The sequence below is a fragment of the Mobula birostris genome, chromosome 9, assembly GCF_030028105.1.
Source record: "Mobula birostris isolate sMobBir1 chromosome 9, sMobBir1.hap1, whole genome shotgun sequence".
NCBI classification, from domain to species: domain Eukaryota; kingdom Metazoa; phylum Chordata; class Chondrichthyes; order Myliobatiformes; family Myliobatidae; genus Mobula; species Mobula birostris.
Window position 1 is genome coordinate 137,238,066 of NC_092378.1, and position 20,982 is coordinate 137,259,047.

The 20,982-nt window shown below is 42.0% G+C and overlaps 1 protein-coding gene across 2 annotated transcripts in view; it reads left to right on the forward strand.

The window, feature by feature from the left end:
- Positions 1-20,982, forward strand: part of emp2 (epithelial membrane protein 2) — a 55,935-nt gene that overhangs the window by 21,085 nt on the left and 13,868 nt on the right. Inside the window, exons 1-2 of one of the 2 annotated variants that reach the window (XM_072268953.1) lie at positions 20,018-20,036; positions 20,334-20,438. In XM_072268953.1, coding sequence (XP_072125054.1) covers positions 20,361-20,438 — 78 coding nt within the window. In that variant the 5' untranslated portion in view covers positions 20,018-20,036; positions 20,334-20,360. Of the gene's footprint in view, positions 1-20,017; positions 20,037-20,333; positions 20,439-20,982 lie in introns of those variants that run through there. The other variant, XM_072268952.1, reaches the window with a different exon arrangement.

Sequence of the window (20,982 nt, forward strand, 5' to 3'; positions counted from 1 at the left end):
TCAGGTATTCTCCTGATGCTGCTGGCTGTTTATGTTACCCTGTACGCATTATACTTACATTATATTCATAGTACATAATAAGTTTTTATTGTTAAATACATACAGTATGTGGAGGAACAAGTGTAAGACAAAAGATTGCGTACTGGTAGCACATAATTTCAAAATCAGGAAAGGTGGCAATGCCAAACAGCCACAGACTGTTTACTTGGGCAGCCAACTTTTCTGATGGTTCAGTGTATATATTATGGTTTCATGTACAAAATTATTAAAAATTATTACATAAAACTACCTACAGTGTATGTGTATAAGATGTGTGCGTAATGTAAATTGATTTTGTGTTTAGATTTGGGACCCATTCCCAAGCGATCTCATTACATTGATGCAAATATTCCAAAATCCAAAAATATCCAAAATCCAAAACACTTCCGGCTCCAAGTGTTTCATACAGGGTGTGCTCAAACTGCATAGATTTTAATAATTTTATGATGAATATTGAATAAACAGAAATTTAATATGTTAAAGCATGCAATTTAAAACATGTTGAACCACTTTTTATAATGCTGTTTACATTGTAAATACATGCTGGTATTTATGCACATTTTATTCCATATCTGTATCTTAACCTCTAACTTTACTTTTTTTATTGTTGAATGTGTTTTTCTGTTGCATGTCATGCCACCGTAGCGCAGTGAATTCCTAATACGTGTAACTGTAGCTCAGTGGCTACAATGGACAAGATGGAGCCAGTGATCATTGGCAGCTTTCTGTGAGCTGCAGAAAATTGTTCCAAAATTCCTCTTAACTTTCATTGATCCTATTACAGTTACTATTTTATAGATTTACAGAGTATGCCCACATGAAAATGGATCTCTGGATTGTATATGGTGCCACGTATATAACCATATAACAATATAACAATTACAGCACGGAAACAGGCCATCTCGGCCCTTCTAGTCCGTGCTGAACTCTTACTCTCACCTAGTCCCACCGACCTGCACTCAGCCCATAACCCTCCCTTCCTTTCCTGTCCACATATCTATCCAATTTAACTTTAAATGACAACATCGAACCTGCCTCAACCACTTCTGCTGGAAGCTCATTCCACACAGCTACCACTCTCTGAGGAAAGAAGTTCCCCCTCATGTTACCCCTAAACTTCTTCCCTTTAACTCTCAACTCATGTCCTCTTGTTTGAATCTCCCCCATTCTCAATGGAAAAAGCCTATCCACGTCAACTCTATCAATCCCCGTCATAATTTTAAACACCTCTATCAAGTCCCCCCTCAACCTTCTACACTCCAAAGAATAAAGACCTAACTTGTTCAACCTTTCTCTGTAACTAAGGAGATGAAACCCAGGCAACATTTTAGTAGTAAATCTCCTCTGTATATACATTGATAATAAAGTTTACTTTGAACTTGAATGTTATTAGGTACACCCGTACACCTCATTAATGAAAATATCTAATCAGCCAATCATGTGGCCGGTACTCAATACATAAAAGCATGCAAGCATGGTGAACAGGTTTAGTTGTTATTCAGATCAAACATCAGAATGGGGAAGAAATGTGATTTAAGTGGCTTTGACTGTGGAATGATTGTTGGAGCCAGACGGGGTGGTTTGGGTATCTCAGATTTCCTGAGATTTACAGGCAAATAGTCTCTGGAGTTTACAGAGAATGGTGTTTTTAATAAAAAAAAGACATATAGTGACAGGCAGTTCTGTGGGCAAAAATGTCTTGTTAAAGTGAGAGATCAGAGGAGAATGGACAGACTGGTTCAAGCTGACAGGAATGCAACAGTAACTCGAATAAGAACATGTTACAGCAGAGGTGTGCAGAAGAGCTTCTCGAAATGCACAACACATTGAACGGTGAAGTGAGTGGGCTACAGCAGTAGACGACCCTGAACATATTCTCAGTGGCCACTTTATTAGGTACAGGACGTACCTGTATGGTGAATTGTGTATAACAACTCAATGCCACGTACAAAAGGATGAAGATCATCTGGGGCGAGGTTTAGTATCCACAAGCAGGAGATGGCAAGGTTGCACTAGATTTTAGCATCGGCTCAGAGCTCCACTCATCAACTTTAGATATTTGATGAGAAGGGAGGAATCTTTGATAATAAGTGTACTTTGAACTTCAGGCAGGGCAATAAAATGAAGAAAGGGTAGCATGGTAAGCGGATGTTTTAGTGTGTCGCTAACACTCTGTTGTGCTCACTGCTGCAAATACCTTTTCATGCTTCAGGAATACAGTACTGGCTCTTTGCCACTGTTGTCTGCTGCTTCTTTTTTGGTATTTTCAGTAAAATTGATTATAAAACCAACAAGAGAATTTTGAAAACATCACATAGTGTTTGGCTGGAAACAACTTCTCAAAGACTCTGTAGTCTTGGGCGACTGTGCTTTGTGATCCTATTTGAAAGTCTTGTGAGCATACTAACTATTATCATGAACATTACAAGTTGTATTCTGTTCATACAGACTGCATTGGAGAGGAAGGTGTCATTTTAACATAGTCATAGTCATACTTTATTGATCCCAGGGGAACAGGACAGTGCTCTAATCTGGAAAGAATTAATACAGGATCAAAATTCCCCTACCCCACACTACACTGACAGTAAACAGATAAAAAAGTTCTTAAAGGGTCAATTACAATACTGGGGGAATAGAATTAGACCTGATATATCAAACTCACAAAATCCCTTTTTAACTTTTTGTTTATTCAAAGTGTTGAGAAAGGTAATTTTTTTCTGTCATTAAAAACTAATAACTGGAGATGAATTTTTTCCTGATGTGGTGTCACTAAAGGAGTAAATGAAAATGCAACAGTTTAAGATGATATAATTAAGTGTTTTTTAAAATAATTCTTATGTTAAAAATACCATCTAAGCATATCGACGAGGGGTGATTGATAAGTTCATGGCCTAAGGTAGAAGGAGTCAATTTTAGAAAACCTAGCACATTTATTTTTCAACATAGTCCCCTCCTACATTTACACACTTAGTCCAGCGGTCATGGAGCATATGGATCTTGAACCTTCAGAAAGTGTCCACAGCAGGGGTGATTGATAAGTTTGTGGCCTACGGTAAAAGGACATGAGTTATACAGCTCTCGTTACATGCACGTGCAGTTCAACTCTGAGTGATTATGCAGAAAGTTTGAAGTTAATAACTCACCTCCTTCTACCTTAGGCCACAAACTTATCAATCACCCCTGCTATGGACACTTTCTGGAGGTCCAAGATCCGTATACTCCATAACCGCTGGACTAAGTGTGTAAATGTAGGAGGAGACTATGTTGAAAAATAAATGTGCTAGGTTTTCTAAAATTGACACCCTCTACCTTAGACCACAAACTTATCAATCACCCTTTGTATGATTCTACTTAGTGTGAGTTCTGTATTGTCATTTGGATGCTTGCTGCGACTCTCGGGAGGAAGGATGAGGGGACACAGTATTTTTTGTTGCCAGAAGAAAAGACTGAAAAACCAGTGAACTTCTTAACGTACAGCTTGTGTGGATAAAACCTCTCGAGAAAGAATTCCAGCCTAGTCAATAAAGCAAAAGTGAAGTTACAAGACCCACAACCTAATGAATCAATAAAAACTTCAGGCAGTGGGATTCCAGGGAGGAACTTCAACAGCTTTTAATCAATTTTATTATGTTGTCATTCAGAAAGGACGTTCATAGGATCACAAGGCAGAGATCCAATGTGGCTCCCTTGTTCACAAAAGGAGAAAGGCAGAAAGCAGGCAACTATAGACCAGTCGGTTTAAAGGTTACTATTGGTGAGATACCGGACTCTGCAATCAAGAGGAAAGATGAATATGATTAAACCTAGTTAGCTTATTTTTATGAAAGTTAAATCATGATTGACAAATTTGCTCAATTTCTTTGAGGATGTAGCTAGGAGAGTTGATATGGGAGAACCTGTAGATGTAATGGATTTAGGTTTCTACAGTACCACACTAGATACTGGTACAAAATTTAAAGCCTTTGATAGCAGAGGAAGTGTGTTAAGTTTAATTAGCCAATGGCCATCTTATATAAGACAGAATTGGAATAAATGGAAAGGTTATTATTAGAGTACAGTACCCCGGGGATCAGTTCCTGCAATTGCTCACCATTTACTTTAATGACCTGGAAGAAGGAGCTATATGTGAAGTTTCCAAATCTGCCAGTGATGCAAAAATGGGGCAAGTTGTGATAAGGATACAGTGACTCTGCAATAGGATAGAGAAAACTTGAGTGAGTGGGCAACAAAACTGGCAAGTGCAGTTTAATGTCGGTAGTTCTTTCTGCATTCTCATCAACTTCCACCTCCGCTCCCCCACCCCCCCCCCCCGACCCAGATGTGTCACCGATCTAAAGATGAAGGGCAATTTCAGTGTTAAATGCACCTGCTTAATGGGGCTGGGATGTGTTGAACACTGTAATATTATGGATGTAAACATTATTAAGCATGATTTTGGTCCCTGGTAGAAATTGGGTGACCCAGGCTGTAATCATGGAGAAAGCTAGTTTCATATTAGTCTTTGCAAATAATATTCCCCTGCTGCTTGCTCCGATGCATGAGCCAATTAATAAGGTAAGATGTTATGCTTTATATTGCACAAACTGGAGCTCCCAGGGATGAGAAATGGAAGAAAGCAAAGGTTATTTGGCCATTCACTAAGATCAGTTAGCTCGGCGACAGTTTCCAACACTAATACCATATTCCAGTATATTCAGTCACAGCCCTCTTTTTCCATAAGCTTATTATCACAGTATACAGCTCAGCTTGGGAAAACATCATCTCGGCATAAACCTATCAACCCTTGTTAGACTTTAGTGTGTGTCACTGAGATAACCTCTCATCCTTCTGAAATGTAGAAAGTATGCCCAGAATGATTCTTTCTTCCCATGACATCCTTTTCCCCTCCCCATCATCTCCATGTATCACCAGATTGGTTCCTGGGAACATGCACTGTGTTCCTTCATTACAAGTTTATTCTTGGGTAGAGACTAGACCTGGGTGCAGCAATTCAGTTGCATTTTTCATAATTGGAACAAGATCATCTCTCTTGCACTCAAAACCTTACACAGGAAAAGCTAATGTATTGTTTGCTTAATGAATGACTTGCTGTACTTGCATGTCAAATTGGATTTTAGTGTCTCAGGAGACCCAAGTCACTCTGACTATCCCTAATCAGTCTGTGCCTATTCAAAACCATGCAGTATTGTGCAAAATATATATATATCAAGGTTGCACAGTACTTAAGTAATTTTATGTATTGCACTGTACTGCTGCCTCAAAAAAAAGTCTTGATATATGTGAGTGATGGTTAAGTTGATTTCTTGTGTACTGAGAGCGGGAAGGGGGTAGGAAGAGGACAGTCGTTGGGAAAAGGGGATGAGAGAGAGGAGGGAGAAGGAAACATCAGAGAGATATTTTGTAATGATCAATAAACCAATTGTTTGGAATCAAACAACCTTGCCCGGTGTCCCAGGACTGGATGTGTCTGCACTCACACCTGGATTTCCTTCTCCGCCACCTGCCCCACACCCCTCCCACGGCACTCCACTCTCGACTTTCTAAACATTTTTTGAGCCCACCAGCTACATAAACTTGGTCTCCGCTCCACGTTGACAAATACAGTAGAGTGGAAGTGTTTCAGGAACCTTAGTTATATGTGTGTGAAAGATCTTTGCACAGTTCTGTATCTATCCAGTGCCTTAGAATAAATAGCAATAATTTACCCACTGCAGATGTCAGGCACACTGGCCTATAATTTCCTGGCTTATTCATCGAGCCTTTCTTAAACAACGGAACAACATTAACTATCCTCCAGTCCATCGACACCTCACCCATGGTTAAGGACGTTTTAAATATATCTGTGGTTGGGCCCTGCAGTTTCTGCACTAGCCTCCCATAAGGTCCAAGAGAACACCTTGTGAAGCCCTGGGGATTTATCCACCGGAGTTTTCTTCAAGACAGCATACACCTCCTCCGTGACCTCACCGTTGCTTGACTCACTTCTATAGACTCAGTGTCCATCGCTTTCAGCTCCTTGAATAGATGAGCAGTCTGATGTTGCAGAGGATAATTTTGTCCCTTGCTATCCTTTTTGCTCTTAATACTGTATATCTGTTGAAGCCCTTAGGATTCAACTTCAGCTTGTTTGTTTGAGTAACCTTGTGCCTTCTTTCAGCCCTCCTGATTTTCTTAAGTGTTCTCTTGCATTTTTTATACTCCTCAAGTACCTCATTTGCTCCTTCCTACCTATAACCTGCTATGCACCTCCTTTTTCTTAACCAGGGCCTCAATTCTCTTGAAAACCAATGTTTCGAAAATCTGTTATCCTTGCCTTTCATTCTTACAGGAACGTACAAACTCTGTACTCTCAAAATTTCACTTTTTAAGGCTTCCCACTTATAAATACATCTTTGCCAGAAAACAACATGCCCCAATCTATACTTACCAGCTCCTTTCTGATGCCATCTAAATTGGCCTTTCTGCAATTTATAATCTCAACCCAAAGATTAGGCCTATCCTTCTTCATAATTATCTTGAAATTAATGGCATTATGATCACTAGATGTGAAGTGTGTCTGTGCACAAACCTCTGTCACCTGCTCTGTCTCATTCCCTAATAGGAAATCTAGTATCGCATTCTCTCTAGTTCAGACATCTATGTATTGATTGAGGAAATCTTTCATGAACACATTTGACAAACTCAGTTCCATCCTGCCCTTTTACAGTATGGGACTCCTAGTTAATATGTGGGAAGTTATAATCACCTACTATCACAATCTTATGTCTCTTGCAAAAGTCTGTGATCTCTCTATAAACTTGTACAAACATGGACAGTTGGGTCGTCTATAATATAATCCCCTTAATATGGTCATCCCTCTCTTGATTCTCAGTTCCACCTTTCAAGCCTCAGTAGACAAGCTCCCCAGCCTGTCTTGTCCGAGTACTGCTGTGACATTTTCTCAGACTAGTAATTCCACCCCTCCTCCTTTAATCCATCCCGTTCTGTCACGTCTAAAGCAATTGAACCCTGAACACTAAGCTACCAGTCCTGTCCCTCCAGCAACCAAGTCTCACTAATGGCTACAATGTCATAATTCCACATGCTGATCCATGCCCTGAACTCATTCGCCATTCCTACAATACTCCTTGCATTAAAATATACGCAGCTCAGAACATTAACCCCACCATGCTCAATCTTTCAGTTCCTGACTTTGTATGTACAATATGTTGGCTTAACAACAGCTTTCCTCACAACAAATCCACCATCTGCACTGGCACTCTGGCTGCTATGTCCCTGCAACAACCCACCCATGCAGCATTAGCAAATCTTCCTGCAAGGAATTAGTCTCTCTCCAGTTCAAGTACAGACCTGCCCTTCTGTACAGATCCCACCTTCCCTGGAAAACAGAGCAGGGATCCAAAAATCTGAAGCACTGTCCTCTGCATTGACTCCTTAGCCACATGTTAAACTGTATGAACTTCCTATTTCTGGCCTCACCAGCATATGACGTGGGTAGCAATCCTGAGGTGACAACCCTGGAGATCCTGTCCTTTAACTTAGCACCTAACTCCCTGAACTCACTTTGTAGGACCTTGTCACCCTTCCACTTAAGAGTGCTGAGGACTCGATCCGAGATGGCCCGCACCCTGGCACACAGGAGGCAACATACCATCTGGGAATTTTGTTCTTGTCCATAAAATCTACTGTTTAGTCCCCTAACCAATGAATCCCCTATCGTTACAACACATCTTTGCTCTCCCTTCCCTTCTGAGCCACAGAGCCAGACTCAGTGCCAGAGACCTGACTTTCCTCTGCTAAGCCACCACCTCCTTCAACAGTATTCAAGGCGGTATACCTGTTGTTGGAGGGGAATGCCACAGGGGTACTCTGCACTGGCTGCCTATCCCCTTTTCCCCTTCTGATGGTCACCCAGTTACCTGCGTCCTGCACCTTGAGTGTAACTAGCTCCCTGTTTGTCCTGTTGATCTACCTCTCAGCCTCCCGCCTGGCTCCAGCTCCAATTTCTTAACGTGGTCTGTGTAAGAAGTTGCAAATAGGTGCACTTCAGTTCAATTTCATGGCAAACCATTCAATGTAAAACCTAAGCCACAAGATTCGATTGTCAGGAATTCTGACTTCTCACATTTGATCATTGCCTTCAAAATTTGTGTCTCCATTTCTTTATTATTCATGATTAAATATAAGAAAAGTGTTTAAAAGCTCTAGGCTCCTTACCCCTTCATTTGAAATCGCTTTTGCAAAGTCTAGCCGTAAATGTTAATTCTTGCAATAAAGGAGATGCAATGAAGGATATGAAGCACGCAGTAACAATATGTTGAACTTTAGAAGAGCACAATCCAGTTCAAGGTCAAGTTCCTGGGTGTCACCATCTCTGAAGATCTATCTTGGGCCTGGCATATTGATGCAGTTACAAAGAAGGCATGTCAGTGGCTATGATTCATTAGGAGTTTGAGGAGATGTGGTATGTCACCAAAGACAGTAGCAAATTTCTACAGATGTACCATGGAGAGCATTCTAACTGGTCGCATGACTGTCTGGTTTGGAGGAGCCACTGCACAGGATCAGAAAATGCTGCAGAGAATGGCAGACCCAGCGGCTTCCATCCTGGACACTAGCCTCCCCAGTGTCAAGACCTAACCGATTTCCATGATTTATTTAATTTAATTATAAGCAGACGCCCAGTGAATTCCAGTTAATTGGGCTATTGGTTAATAATCGCCGCAGCGGCTTATTTGTGAACTTCTAAAGAACAAAAATGAATCAAGAAAATAGCCCATATTCCATTGTTTATTTGGGACAATATGCCATTTAACTGGGACAGGAGACTGTTGCCAAACATGTTCTAACTAGCTTCAGTCGATTGCAGGCCACGTGACTGCTAGTTACTACACTGTGGTGAGAACAAACAGTTTTTATATAGCGTTGGCTGCATGCGTTTGTGTTCAAAGAGCAGCGACTTGTGCCACTGGTAGTTGGTGAGAAGTAAGCAGTAAGACAATTCAGGACTGTTTTGCTCACTGCAGTTTCAAGCATTCAGATTTGGAAATGCCAGAAATGGCCGGGAGTGAAAATTAAACAATTTCACTGCTTCAGCAAGTTAGGAATTAGGAAGAATTTGAAGGTATCGACAATTATCTTGAATGTTATCATTGGTCCCCACTCAGATGTCACCTGTGGCTCCAAGTAGTTGTTTGCATGCAACAGCGTCCACACCCCAGTACACCGCTTCGACAGGTGGGCTAAACCAGGTGAGGGTAGCTGGCTGGTCTCATACTACAGTCAGAAAGGGACATGCCTGTCCTACCATGCAAAATCAGCTCCGGCAGACACTGGGTGGAAGAGATCTACAGTGCAATCCAATGACCAGCAAGATGGTTCTGTGAAGAGCATGATGAGGCACGGAAGCCATGGCCATCTACTGCAGTCAGGGACAACCCCAGTTGCGATGTCTACTCGTCCCACTGAACTTCTGAGGTCAAGAGAATGGAACTGCCCAGTGCAACAGCTTTTTGACTTTAAAAACTCTCAAACACAGGTTTCCTGTCATCGTCGGTGTAATGTGTGAATCTATTTCTTTTAGAGCAATGGCTCCCCTCAACCTCAGATACATATTGATCTGTTGTCTGCGCACATGCATTCCTCTCCCCCTCTCCCCCTCTCCCCCTCTCCCCCTCTCCCCCTCTCCCCCTCTCCCCCTCTCCCCCTCTCCCCCTCTCCCCCTCTCCCCCTCTCCCCCTCTCCCCCTCTCCCCCTCTCCCCCTCTCCCCCTCTCCCCCTCTCCCCCTCTCCCCCTCTCCCCCTCTCCCCCTCTCCCCCTCTCCCCCTCTCCCCCTCTCCCCCTCTCCCCCTCTCCCCCTCTCCCCCTCTCCCCCTCTCCCCCTCATGTGAATACGCCAGTTAAACCCATCTCCCACGTGCGTGCTTTTATTTAATTGTGGTTGTGCGCAAACACAACCGTCGGATATAAAGGACAACCACCAGTAGAATTGATAGTGATCTAATTTGTTCTGTAATTCATTTAAGTACATAATTTGGTTCTCAGTTGAACAGTAGTTTGGCTTTTTTAATACCTTTTAAATTATTTCCATGAAACTTTGGCTAATTAGGGCAGCTGCTTAACTGGTCCAAAATTTACTGGTGCTGATATGTTCCAATTAACTGAAATCCACTTTATCTATATGTCTAACTCATAGTTTGTTGTTATATATTGCACTGCACTGCTGTTGCAAAACAAATTTCACGACATGTGTCGGTGATACTGAACTGCTGCTCATTCTGATTCTGATTCAGTTCTTTTCACCACCCACACAGGAGCTGATCCTCAAACTCAAATTAAAAAGGAGACACTGTACGGCGAAAGACAGCAAGCATCCCTGTAACAGTACGTTGAAGTCTTAAAAAAACACAGCCCTTTTCACCACCCACGCGTGTACTGACCCTCACACTCAAACCAGAAACAATAATTAATACTCCAAAACAAAGATTCAGATCTGACTGCTCCTCATCTGGCAATTACTGCTGGTATAGTTTCTTCACGTGTAAGGTTTGCAAGATTTATGTTCATCCTGAGAAGATTTTTGCAGCATTTCTCCCCCTCAAGTCTATCTGGCAGTCAGATTGGTTGTGTCAGAATCTGCCGATGTATGTTTCATAGCATCATTGGATGAGTGGGCAGAGCTCTGTAAAAAGCTCGGAACTCTTCTCTGTGCTGTGTTGTTGGTTTTTAAAATGAGCTGTTGTGTAAAATTAGATTTAATTACCATCGTAAGCACAAACATTCTGCTGTGTTCTCTAACAGTGGCATTTCACTGGTCTAATCACGAGTATCAAATTCTCTAGATATTTTCATCTTTCCCAGCTCGTAACATCAACTAACCAAAGCCAAGATTCTCAACGTCTGCTTCTCCTCTCGTTAAGTTTAGTTTTAGTAACGCAGATTTGAGTTGTAAAGCACAGGAAGCCATCGTGGAGGTAAAACATAGGCCAACCTCTTTAACGCATTCATTTCACGGGATGTCAGGGTTGTTGGTAAGACCAGCACTTATCGCCTATTCTTACCTGCCCTTGGAGGTGGAGGGCATCTCTTGGATCATTGCTGTCAGAGTGGGGAAGGCGGTATAAGGGATCCTGGGATCTTTCCCAACGTGTCACAAGTACGACCCGAGGGGGTGGGGGGGTCACAAGTGGCAACAGGCCTACTGGCTTTAAGGAGTGCAATAAAACAGTACTGACTATGAATATAAGAATGAAAGAGCTTGCACGGTTTATTCTTGTAACTTTATTCCTAATAAAAAAGTTTATTTTGAGATATATATAAATAATACAATATAAAATTTGTCACAATGAATCACTGGGGATATTTCCAACATGGCTTAAGCTGTGACTTGAAAGGAGATCTGTGGGTGTTGGCTTTTTCATGCATCTCCCCTTGTCCTTCTCAGTAACGAGGCATCTAATGCGTGGTTATTTGAGTTACTGTTACCTGCCTGTCAGTGTGAACCAGTCTGGCCTTTCTCCTCTGACCTCTCTCATTAACAAGGCATTTTCACCCACAGAACTGCTGCTCACTGGATGCTTTTTGTTTTTCACACTGTTCTCTGTAAACTCTAGAGACTGTTGTACATGAAAATCCCGGGAGATTGTATGTAGCCCGCAGAACGTAGCCGTGGTTCACCGGCGCCAACTTGCTAGGTCAGCAGTTTCTGAGATAATCAAACCACCCCCTCAGGCACCAACAATTATTCCACGGCTCAAAGTCACTTAGATCACCTAGAACCTCTTGACCATGCCTGCATACTTTTATGCATTGAGTTGCTGATTAGATATTTACATTAACAAGCAGGTGCACCTAATAAAGTGGCCACTGAGTGTAGGTTTACAGAATTCAAGCTGTAGGTTCCTTGGTTAGTGACACTGGAATTACTCCCGGATAAATTCACCACAACAAACTCAAAGGCTTAATAGGAGTGGGTGGCATTGTAGTGAGCATGCTGTAAAGGAACACTTACTGCTGATTGAGTATGTACTCTCCCTGGTCACCTCACTCCAGCTAGAGATTCCAGTACACCACATGCTCCCCCAAGAAACCACAAGGCTGAATCTATAGAAATATTCACTGTACAGCAGTAACCCTGAGACCTCTTGTATCAGGGAGAATATTGAGTAACAATATTCCTTTGACACATCGCTATGCATACTAACATTTCTTTCAAATGCCATTGATTTCACCTTCTAACTGTTGTGTAGGGGTTGCTCTGGAGTATAACTATGTGCTGTAACAACCATCTTGCAGCTGGTGGGAGCGGGGCCGAGGATGATTGCCCACAAAGGATGTTTGCTTAACAATGTAAAGCAACTTCAACCTATCAACACCGACTGACTGTTAGGTTATCAAACATTGCAGTTATTTAAGAGATAGTTAGATAGGCATATGGATGATAGACAAGTAGAGGGCATATGTAGGAAGGAAGGGTTAGACTGGTCTTAGAGCAGGTTAAGTGGCCAGGACAACATCATGGGCCATATGACCTGTCCTGTGCCATAATGTTATATGTTCTATACTGCTGTAGACAATAGGAGAAGAACTAGGCCATTCATTGAGTCTGCTGCACTATTTAATCAATATCCTTCTCAACCCTATTCTCCGGCCTTCTCCTTGTAACCATTGATGCCCTTACTAATTAAGAATCTATCAACCTCCGCTTTAAATACACCCAATGACTTGACCTCCCCAGCCGCCTGTGGCAATGAATTCCACAGATTCACCACCTCCAGCGAAATAAATTTCTCTTTATCTCTGTTCTAAAGGGAGTCTTGGTATACTGAGGCTGTGCTCTAGACTCCCCCACAATAGGAAACTTTCTTTGCATGTCCTTTCTGTCTAGGTTTTTCAATATTTGGTAGGTTTCAATAAAATCTTCCCCCACCCTCATTCTTCTCAACTCCAGACAAGCACTGGCCCAGACACGTCAAATGCTCCTCACATGTTAAGCTTTTCATTCCCAGGACCATTCTTGTGAATCTTGCTGGCATTGGACTCCCTCTCCAAAGCCAGCACACTCTGGGTTGGACAGTAGTGTGGCGGTTAGCATAACGCTCTGCAGCGCCAGCGACCCAGGTGCGATTCTCACCACTGTTAGTAAGGAGTTTGTATGTGCTCCCTGTGACCGTGCGGGTTTCCTTCTACACTCCAAAGTCATCTGGGTTAGTAGGTTCATTGGTCACATGGGTGTAATTGGGCAGCACAGGCTCGTTGGGGCGCAAGAGCCTCGACCGTGCTCTAGCTCTAAATAAATAAGGGGCCCAAAATTGCTCACCAAGTGCTGTATGACCAATGCCTTATAAAACCTCAGCATTGCCTCCTTGATTTTATACTCTAGGCCTCTCATAATAAATTATACAAACCCGATGTTAGAGATGCAATTTTCGCAGTGTAAATGTATAGCTCTTCGCAGGTTGTCAGTGCTGTTATTTAATGCTGTTTGACTCTCTTAAATAGCAAAGATGGAACAGCTAGTTTTGTTGATTGGGTGTGCTATTAGCATTAAAATCCCTACAAAATGAAAATGTATCTAACTTGAACTTATTTTGATCTATTTTCATTTGTGTACATTTGTTCAGCTTTAACTCGTACGTTTCCAAGATTGGAGAATTTCATTTGCCAGAACATGACCAATTTTCCCATTTATATTCAATGTTAAATCAAGAGCTTTAACACGTAGATTGAAACCCTGGATTGGGAAGTGGTAGAGGTGAATATAATTACAATGTCTGAAAGACATTGGGAACGTTACCTGGAGAGGAAATTTTTAAAGTGGTATGAGCCAACTGCCAGCAAACAGGACTCGCCCAGATGGTTGACTTGGTTGGTAGGGAGGGGTTTGACTGAAGAGCCTTATAATTATTGTGGTTCGATGGGTTCTTAACTTCGTGAAGCCTATTTCAGAATGTACAGACTGATAGAGGAGTTTGAACAAGGTACAAAAGTCTGAGGTACATAATGGGATAGCTAGGGTGCCTAAGGGTTTTACACAGTATTGTATTTGTCAGTTTAAGTCAATCTGGTAGGAGCAAAGGATGCTGGGAATGGCAAGGGTGGTGCATGGTGCGAGGGGTGTGGGGCAGGTGGCAGAGAAAGAGTGCTGGGTGAAGGGGGAGGGTGGTACAGGTGCAGACACACCCAGCCCTGTGACGCCAGGCAAGGTAATTTGATTGCAAACAATTGGTTTATTGATCATTACTGAACGTCTCTCTGGTGTTTCCCTTTTCCCTTCCCCTTTTCCCAACCACGATTCCCCTCTCCCTGACCCTTCCCACTCTCAGTCCATAATATAGACCCATACCAGAATCAGGTTTATCATCACTCACATACGTGGTGTTTTGTTTTGAGGCAGCAGTACAGTGCAATACATAAAATTACTACAGTACTCTGCAAAAGTGTGAGGCACCCTAGCCCTATATATATATATATATATATATATATATATATATAATCCTAAGACTTGTAGTAATTTTATTCAAGGGCTCTTAATGCACTGGAGCTTACAAAAAATTTGCAGTGTTGTGATCAATTCATCACAAAATACAACCCTTAAGGAGTGATGGTCTTAAAGTAACACACATTTGCCAACAACCAATTTAATGCGCCAAATGTGAGATGGGAAAATATTGGTTCTGGTAACCTTCCATTCCTCTGTTGTAAGTTTAAATGTCACCTGTGTGTTGATCGCCACCCAGCAAGAAGCGGACAAAGGCATCCATCTTGTCCAGAGAGATCAAAATCCAAATATAGTTTCTGCTTGAGGTAAGGGTTTAGTGGAACCTCATCTGTTACAATAATAGTATGCGTAAGGTTTTGCCCCTGTAATCTTGGCCAGATGGTTTGTCTGCAGGCCAGAATTGCTGTGTTTATGTCTGTGGCAGATAGAAATATGTAATAAACGTAGGGCTGAACATTGAATTACTGGTGAAGTTGCTGTAAACATTAATTTCAAATTGAACTGTGAGGTGACATTCTATACGTCTGCTCTACTCACTTTACGTTCTACAGGCTCGGGGGCCTTTGGTGCTGTTGTCACTCTTTTATGCAAGTGAACGGTCGCGGATTGTTATTGCGGCTGTTTATTTTTCCGTGGGTGAGGGAGTTGCGGCCTGTTATTTTTGCTGTCGTTTTTTCTGTGGGGGGAGGGGAATTTTGGGGTTTGCGAGTTTTCTTTCTTTTTTTTCTGCTGGGGGTGGAGTGGGGGAGTTGATGTCTATTCTTTCATCCACACCCATGGTCCTTCCATAATTCATGGCTATCTGGAGAAGACAAGTATCAGAGTTGTATTGAACGAGTATACTTTGAAATAAAATGAATCTTTGAACCATTGTTTGTAAAACTGAGAATGTTTCAAAATGGCAGTTGCAAAACTCATTTCAATGTTTGCAAGTTAAATATGGAAGCAATTCTTGTTACTATTTGCACATTTTGCTGCCCAACACACAGAGCCAACACAGGCCACTGAAGAGCAGGTAACTAGATCTAAAACCTGATGACTGTCTGTGCGTAAGTATCCATTTAAAAAAAAATCTACTTTGTAATGGTCTGCATTTAAGCAACCGCATCCTGTCAAACATTCCCAGTGATCTTTGGAAGGCTGGTCGTAGTTGGAGGGATCTACATGTAGATCGGGGATGAGTTGGAGATCTGGATGGATGGGAAATAAGGTTTCTGTAATAAAATATTTGTACAGCAAAATCTGTGTAAGTGGAATGAATGAAATATTTCTTCACTGGATCGAGGCATCAGACTGCAAGACCGCGCAGAGGGTGATAAAACCTACCGAGAGCTTTAGCGGGTCTCCCTCTCCCCCTACTTGTGACATTTTCCTGGAGCGTTGCATGAGAAGAAACTGAAGCTTTGTTGAGGATCCCTGCCCCCCCATCCCACAATCTCTTAGACCCACTGCTGTCAGGAAGGAGGTACAGGAGCATGGGGACTAGGGCAGCCAGAGCACGTAACGGTTTCTTCCCTCAGGCGGTGAGACTAATGAATACCCTGCCACCACCAAGTCTTGTCACTAGGACAACGAGCTGTTTACTGTACTGTTTCCTGTTTATCTCCGCTGAGCAGTTCAGATGCATTTTGAGTTATGTTTTATTAACTGATTTTTAGTAATGTTTAGTTTTAAATACTGTGTGTGATATGCGTATCATTGACGCACTGTGGTCTGGAGGAACGCTGTTTCGTTTGGTTGTCCAGCCAGATGACAATGAACTTGAACTTTATATCCTATCAATTCTCACACTATTAGGAGGTTTACCAGGCAGTGGTACCCTTAAGCGCCCATATAAACTAGTAAATTTACTTTATAGCATAAACTACACAGACCAGAGTGGAATTGCAAGGCAGTTAACATTTACAAATCGTGGTTCCCACAGAAGGATTGCAGTGCTGTGTACCTTTTCAGCTCCTTTTATAACAGTTTGCTCATGTTGTTTTTCAGTTTCATCTTGGCCTGCTGATGCTACAATGATGAGAAAATAGCAACTATCTGGCATTGACTTTAAGTTATCAAATTCACCCCAGCTCTGATGTTGTTGGGGCTTTATCTTTCTGCCTTTGTGCTGTAAGGTACCGTGAGAATTGGCAATAGAAGCAGCAGGAAATGCCAAAGGCACAAACAACTTCAGCTGGGAGTGTGTGGGGTGATAACAATGTCCCGGGCAGGGTGAGGATGATTGGGTAGTACCCCTGTCATTCAGGATTGTTGGCCATATTGTGGTATTTATGTACTAATTTCTAAAATGCATTGCCTGGGAATGTGGTGGTGGCAGATACTCCCACATTCAAGAAATATTTAGATGTGCACTTGAAATGCTAAGACTTCAGGCCAAGTGATTGGAAAATGGATTAGTACAACAGGGAATCTGACCGGCGCAGACAGGGGACCTGTTTTACACTGCAACACACACTAAGTGCTGGAGGAACTCAGCAGGTCGGGCAGCATCTATGGAAAAGAATAAACAATTGACTGTTCACTTCTTTCCATAGATGCTACCTGACTTGCTGAGTTCCTCCAGCATTTTCTGGGTGGCTTTGGATTTCCAGCATCTGCAGATTTTCTCATGTTTGTTGACCTGAGTATAATGTTCTATGTAACTATTCTTAATTTTCTGAAGAGCTTTCCTCCCCCTTCCCTTCTCCTGATACAGACTATTTAAATTTAAGTGGTGCACACCCAGCTTCCAACGTGTTGATAATGCTGACAGCAAACACCCTTTGTTGTATCTGCATGTCTTTGAATTGTCAAGTAAGCTTGTGAATAATGGAACTGGCATGTAAATAATGGAACTAGACTGCTTTCATTCACTGCATTCTAATGTCTAAACCTTTTGGAACCTTTATTAAGCATGCGGCATTTCAAAGGTATTTGTAAAACCACAGTTTTATCTCTTGTATGATATGGCTCTTTTCCATAGCATAGCTCTTCAAATAGCTCTTCGGTCTGACTGTCTCTTGTTCCATTTCTAATTGAGATGTTGTTAGGATATAATGATGAGCACCCACACACATTGAAGGAGCATTTGTCATTGCAGTAGGAATGAGTCAGTTTAGATTATATATTTTACAGTGGCCACACCCTGAGCTCATTAGAAAAGCATCCATCAGCGGAACATTTTAAGTTGCAGACGACCTGATTCCTTTGTGGTGTTTGCTTTAAGCACACTGACGTTCAGATTTTCAGTTTTTGTCTTAGATGGAGGAAGGAGAATTTGTTCCAGGGACTGGATTTGTGGGTGGGGTGGTGAGAGAGCTTGTGCAGTTTGCATCTTGATTTGCGTGTTGAGTACATTTTTAACGGTTAACAAAAGGGGCAATTGTTCATTACTGTGAGGGAGGAGTTGCTGTTCGTCATTTGATTTACTTGTGCTCTGAACTGCAGGCTTCAAATCAACCAGGTGTGGTCTTTGAGAGCAGTAAGAGACGTTGCAGTTTCTCATACTGGGGAATAGCAGACTTTTATTTTTAAATCTGTAGACAAAAGCAATATCCATTTTACACTTACTATGTTTTGATTGGAATTCTTGGATTGTCTGACTAAAGCATTATTTCAGACCATTTACTGATATTCATATTGAGTAGTACTAAACTGTGGATGGTTGTACAATAAATGTGAGTTTACACCTGTCTGTGATTTGCAACTTCATGTTGTTATCATTCTGCCAGACTTTTCTACCATTTAAGACCCGCCAGGTCCATCTCAATGGCCAAGCAGGGCCAATGGACTAATTGGGAGAGCCTGGAAAAGAGGAAACTTAGCTGGCATGACATCTGGGAGATGAAGGGATCTCGGCTAAGTTTTGTCATCAGAGCCACTTATGACCTCCTACCCACACCCCAGAACCTGAACCAGTGGTGGGGAGAAGACCCTGCTTGCTCTCTTTGTTAAGCACCTTCATCACTAAGGCACGTTTTAACAGGATTCACCACGAGCCTCACCCAGGTGCGGTACACTTGGCAGCATAACCAAGTTCTCAGACAGCTGGCATCAATCTTGGAACAAAGGCGAGTCACCACAAATGCTCTCCCACAAACATCGGCAGGAAATGTCCACATTACACGATTTGTACCAGCAGGCCAACCTCCAGAGCACCATATAACATCAAAAGATGTAAGCTCGGGATTGGAAAATGGATGTGTACTTGGGAAAAAAAACTTGTATTTCCCCAGACATTGCGGCTACAACACTCTGGCCAGATATGGTCCTGTGGTCCACAACAGCCAAGCTGGCATATGTTGTGGAATTGACAGTACCATGGGGAGATGGTGTTGAAGACGCTTATGAGGGGAAAAAGACCAAGTACTCTGAACTGGCAACTGAAGCTGTCCAGAATGGCTGGCAGACCAAGAGTTTCCCTGTAGAAGTGGGATGCAGGGGATTCGTTGCTACATGTGCGACCAGTCTATTGAAGAAGATGGGGGTGAGGGGTCACTTCCTCCACCAAGCAATCAAGTCCTTGTCAAATGCAGCAGAAAAAAGCAGCAATTGGATTTGGATTAAAAGGAAAGACAACAACTGGGCTGCAATATGAAGACAGGAGGGTATTGAACTGAGGAGGTTGTATCTGGGACACCAGGTAGCACCATTGAGCCCTCTGGAGACGTCGTGGGCTTATCAACAAAACATCAAAGAAGGAGGGTGCCCACCTGATGACCCCGATGACGTACCTACCCTCCCTCCTTGTCACCACTCCAAGCCCACCGCCAACATTGAGAGTGCCGACTTACCATAGGGATTGAAACATCAAGTCCTAGTAGCTGTACCTCAACACAGCTCTTAGTAAGAGTAGGGCACTCTTATAACATTACTATATTGAGAAGGTTTCAGTTCTCTATTTAGCTAAAGTACTGTGCATTTTAACTTGCAAAAAACAGAATTACATAATTACAAATTATTGCTCATGTGGCAGTTATCAAAACTTTATTCCTTACTCATTTTAATATTTTGTATTCGTCTATAGGTTATGTAAAAAATCTCTTCAAACATTAAAACAACAGAGGGTTAAACCTTTCAAAAATGAAACATGTGTTATAAGTTACAGTATTTTTGGATTCAGCAAGCAGTTATGTTTGAACTGAAAAGCAGACTCCCAAAATCTGGAAGAAAATTCTGTTCTTGATTTGTTTTCCAAGTTGATAGTGGTTTAATATATTACCCGCCAAGTGGTCCAATGTCCTGGTGAGTTGTTATATTTAGTAGGGAACATTTGCGACATAATTGTAACGACTAGCAGGACAAGAAATATGACCGTTAAATACTCAGAGCCAATCCTAGTTCAGTTATCAGCCAAGCTCTACTTTTAGAGTTCTGATCGCGTAATTATGTTTAAAAAAGAAACAGGAACACAAAAGGTTACATTCTATGCATACCCGAAGGAGGCAAAAATGAGTTGATCTCTTCCATCGCCATTAGAAGAATTGATTAGTTCAAGTGTTAATTTCTATATTGGTGGGCAACCATTTGAAAGTCTGGAGTTGCCTTTTTTTTGAGGAGCTGTATTGGACTGTGGACTGAAGAACTGACTGTCTAGATTAAGCAGACATATTACATGAGAAATATTTTAATTAATGGTTTTGCCAGATGTGCTTGGATCCAAATTTAATGTCTGTTCCTTCCACAAATATTTCCTTGTGATTTGTACAGTCTTGTATTTTCCATCATGCTGCACCACACACAGAGTTTGTTTATCGTTATGTATGAAAGAAGAAATGTGAAAACTTAATCTGCTCTTTTTGGATTTTTCAGCTGAACTTTGTATCTTGAAGCAACAAGATGTTGGTGCTCCTGGGATTTATTCTCATCTTTCACATAGCAACAGCAGCACTGCTGTTCATTGCCACGATAGATAATGTGAGTAAACTTTTTCTTTTGAGTCTTTAGTTCGGCAGGGGTGCATGGATTCAATGTACCAGGTGCTTAGTACATTGCAGATCAGAAGGGCAGTACTTGCCTTATCCTTTCCCTAACATTGGCAAAATGAGCAGTACTTCACGTGAAATGAATTTACAAACAGGAGAAAATCTGCAGATGCTGGAAATCCAAGCAACACACACAAAATGCTGGAGGTACTCAGCAGGCCAGGCAGCATCTATCGGGGAAAAAAGAACAGTGGGCATTTCGGGCTGAGACCCTTCGGCAGGATGAATTTACAAGTGGTTGCGTTTATCTTCCAAACAGAGCAGTAATAACCTTCATTAAAAATCTCAATGCATGAAAAGCAAACAAACATCTCTAGGCCCTTCATAGAGACTTGAAGAAAACAACTGAATGTTGCTTTCTTCAAGCCTCGAACAGCCAGATTTGGGAACAGCTTCTTTCCAACTGTGATAAGACTGCTGAACGGATCCTGACCCGGATCTGGGCCGTAACCTCCAAATATCTGGACCTGCCTCTC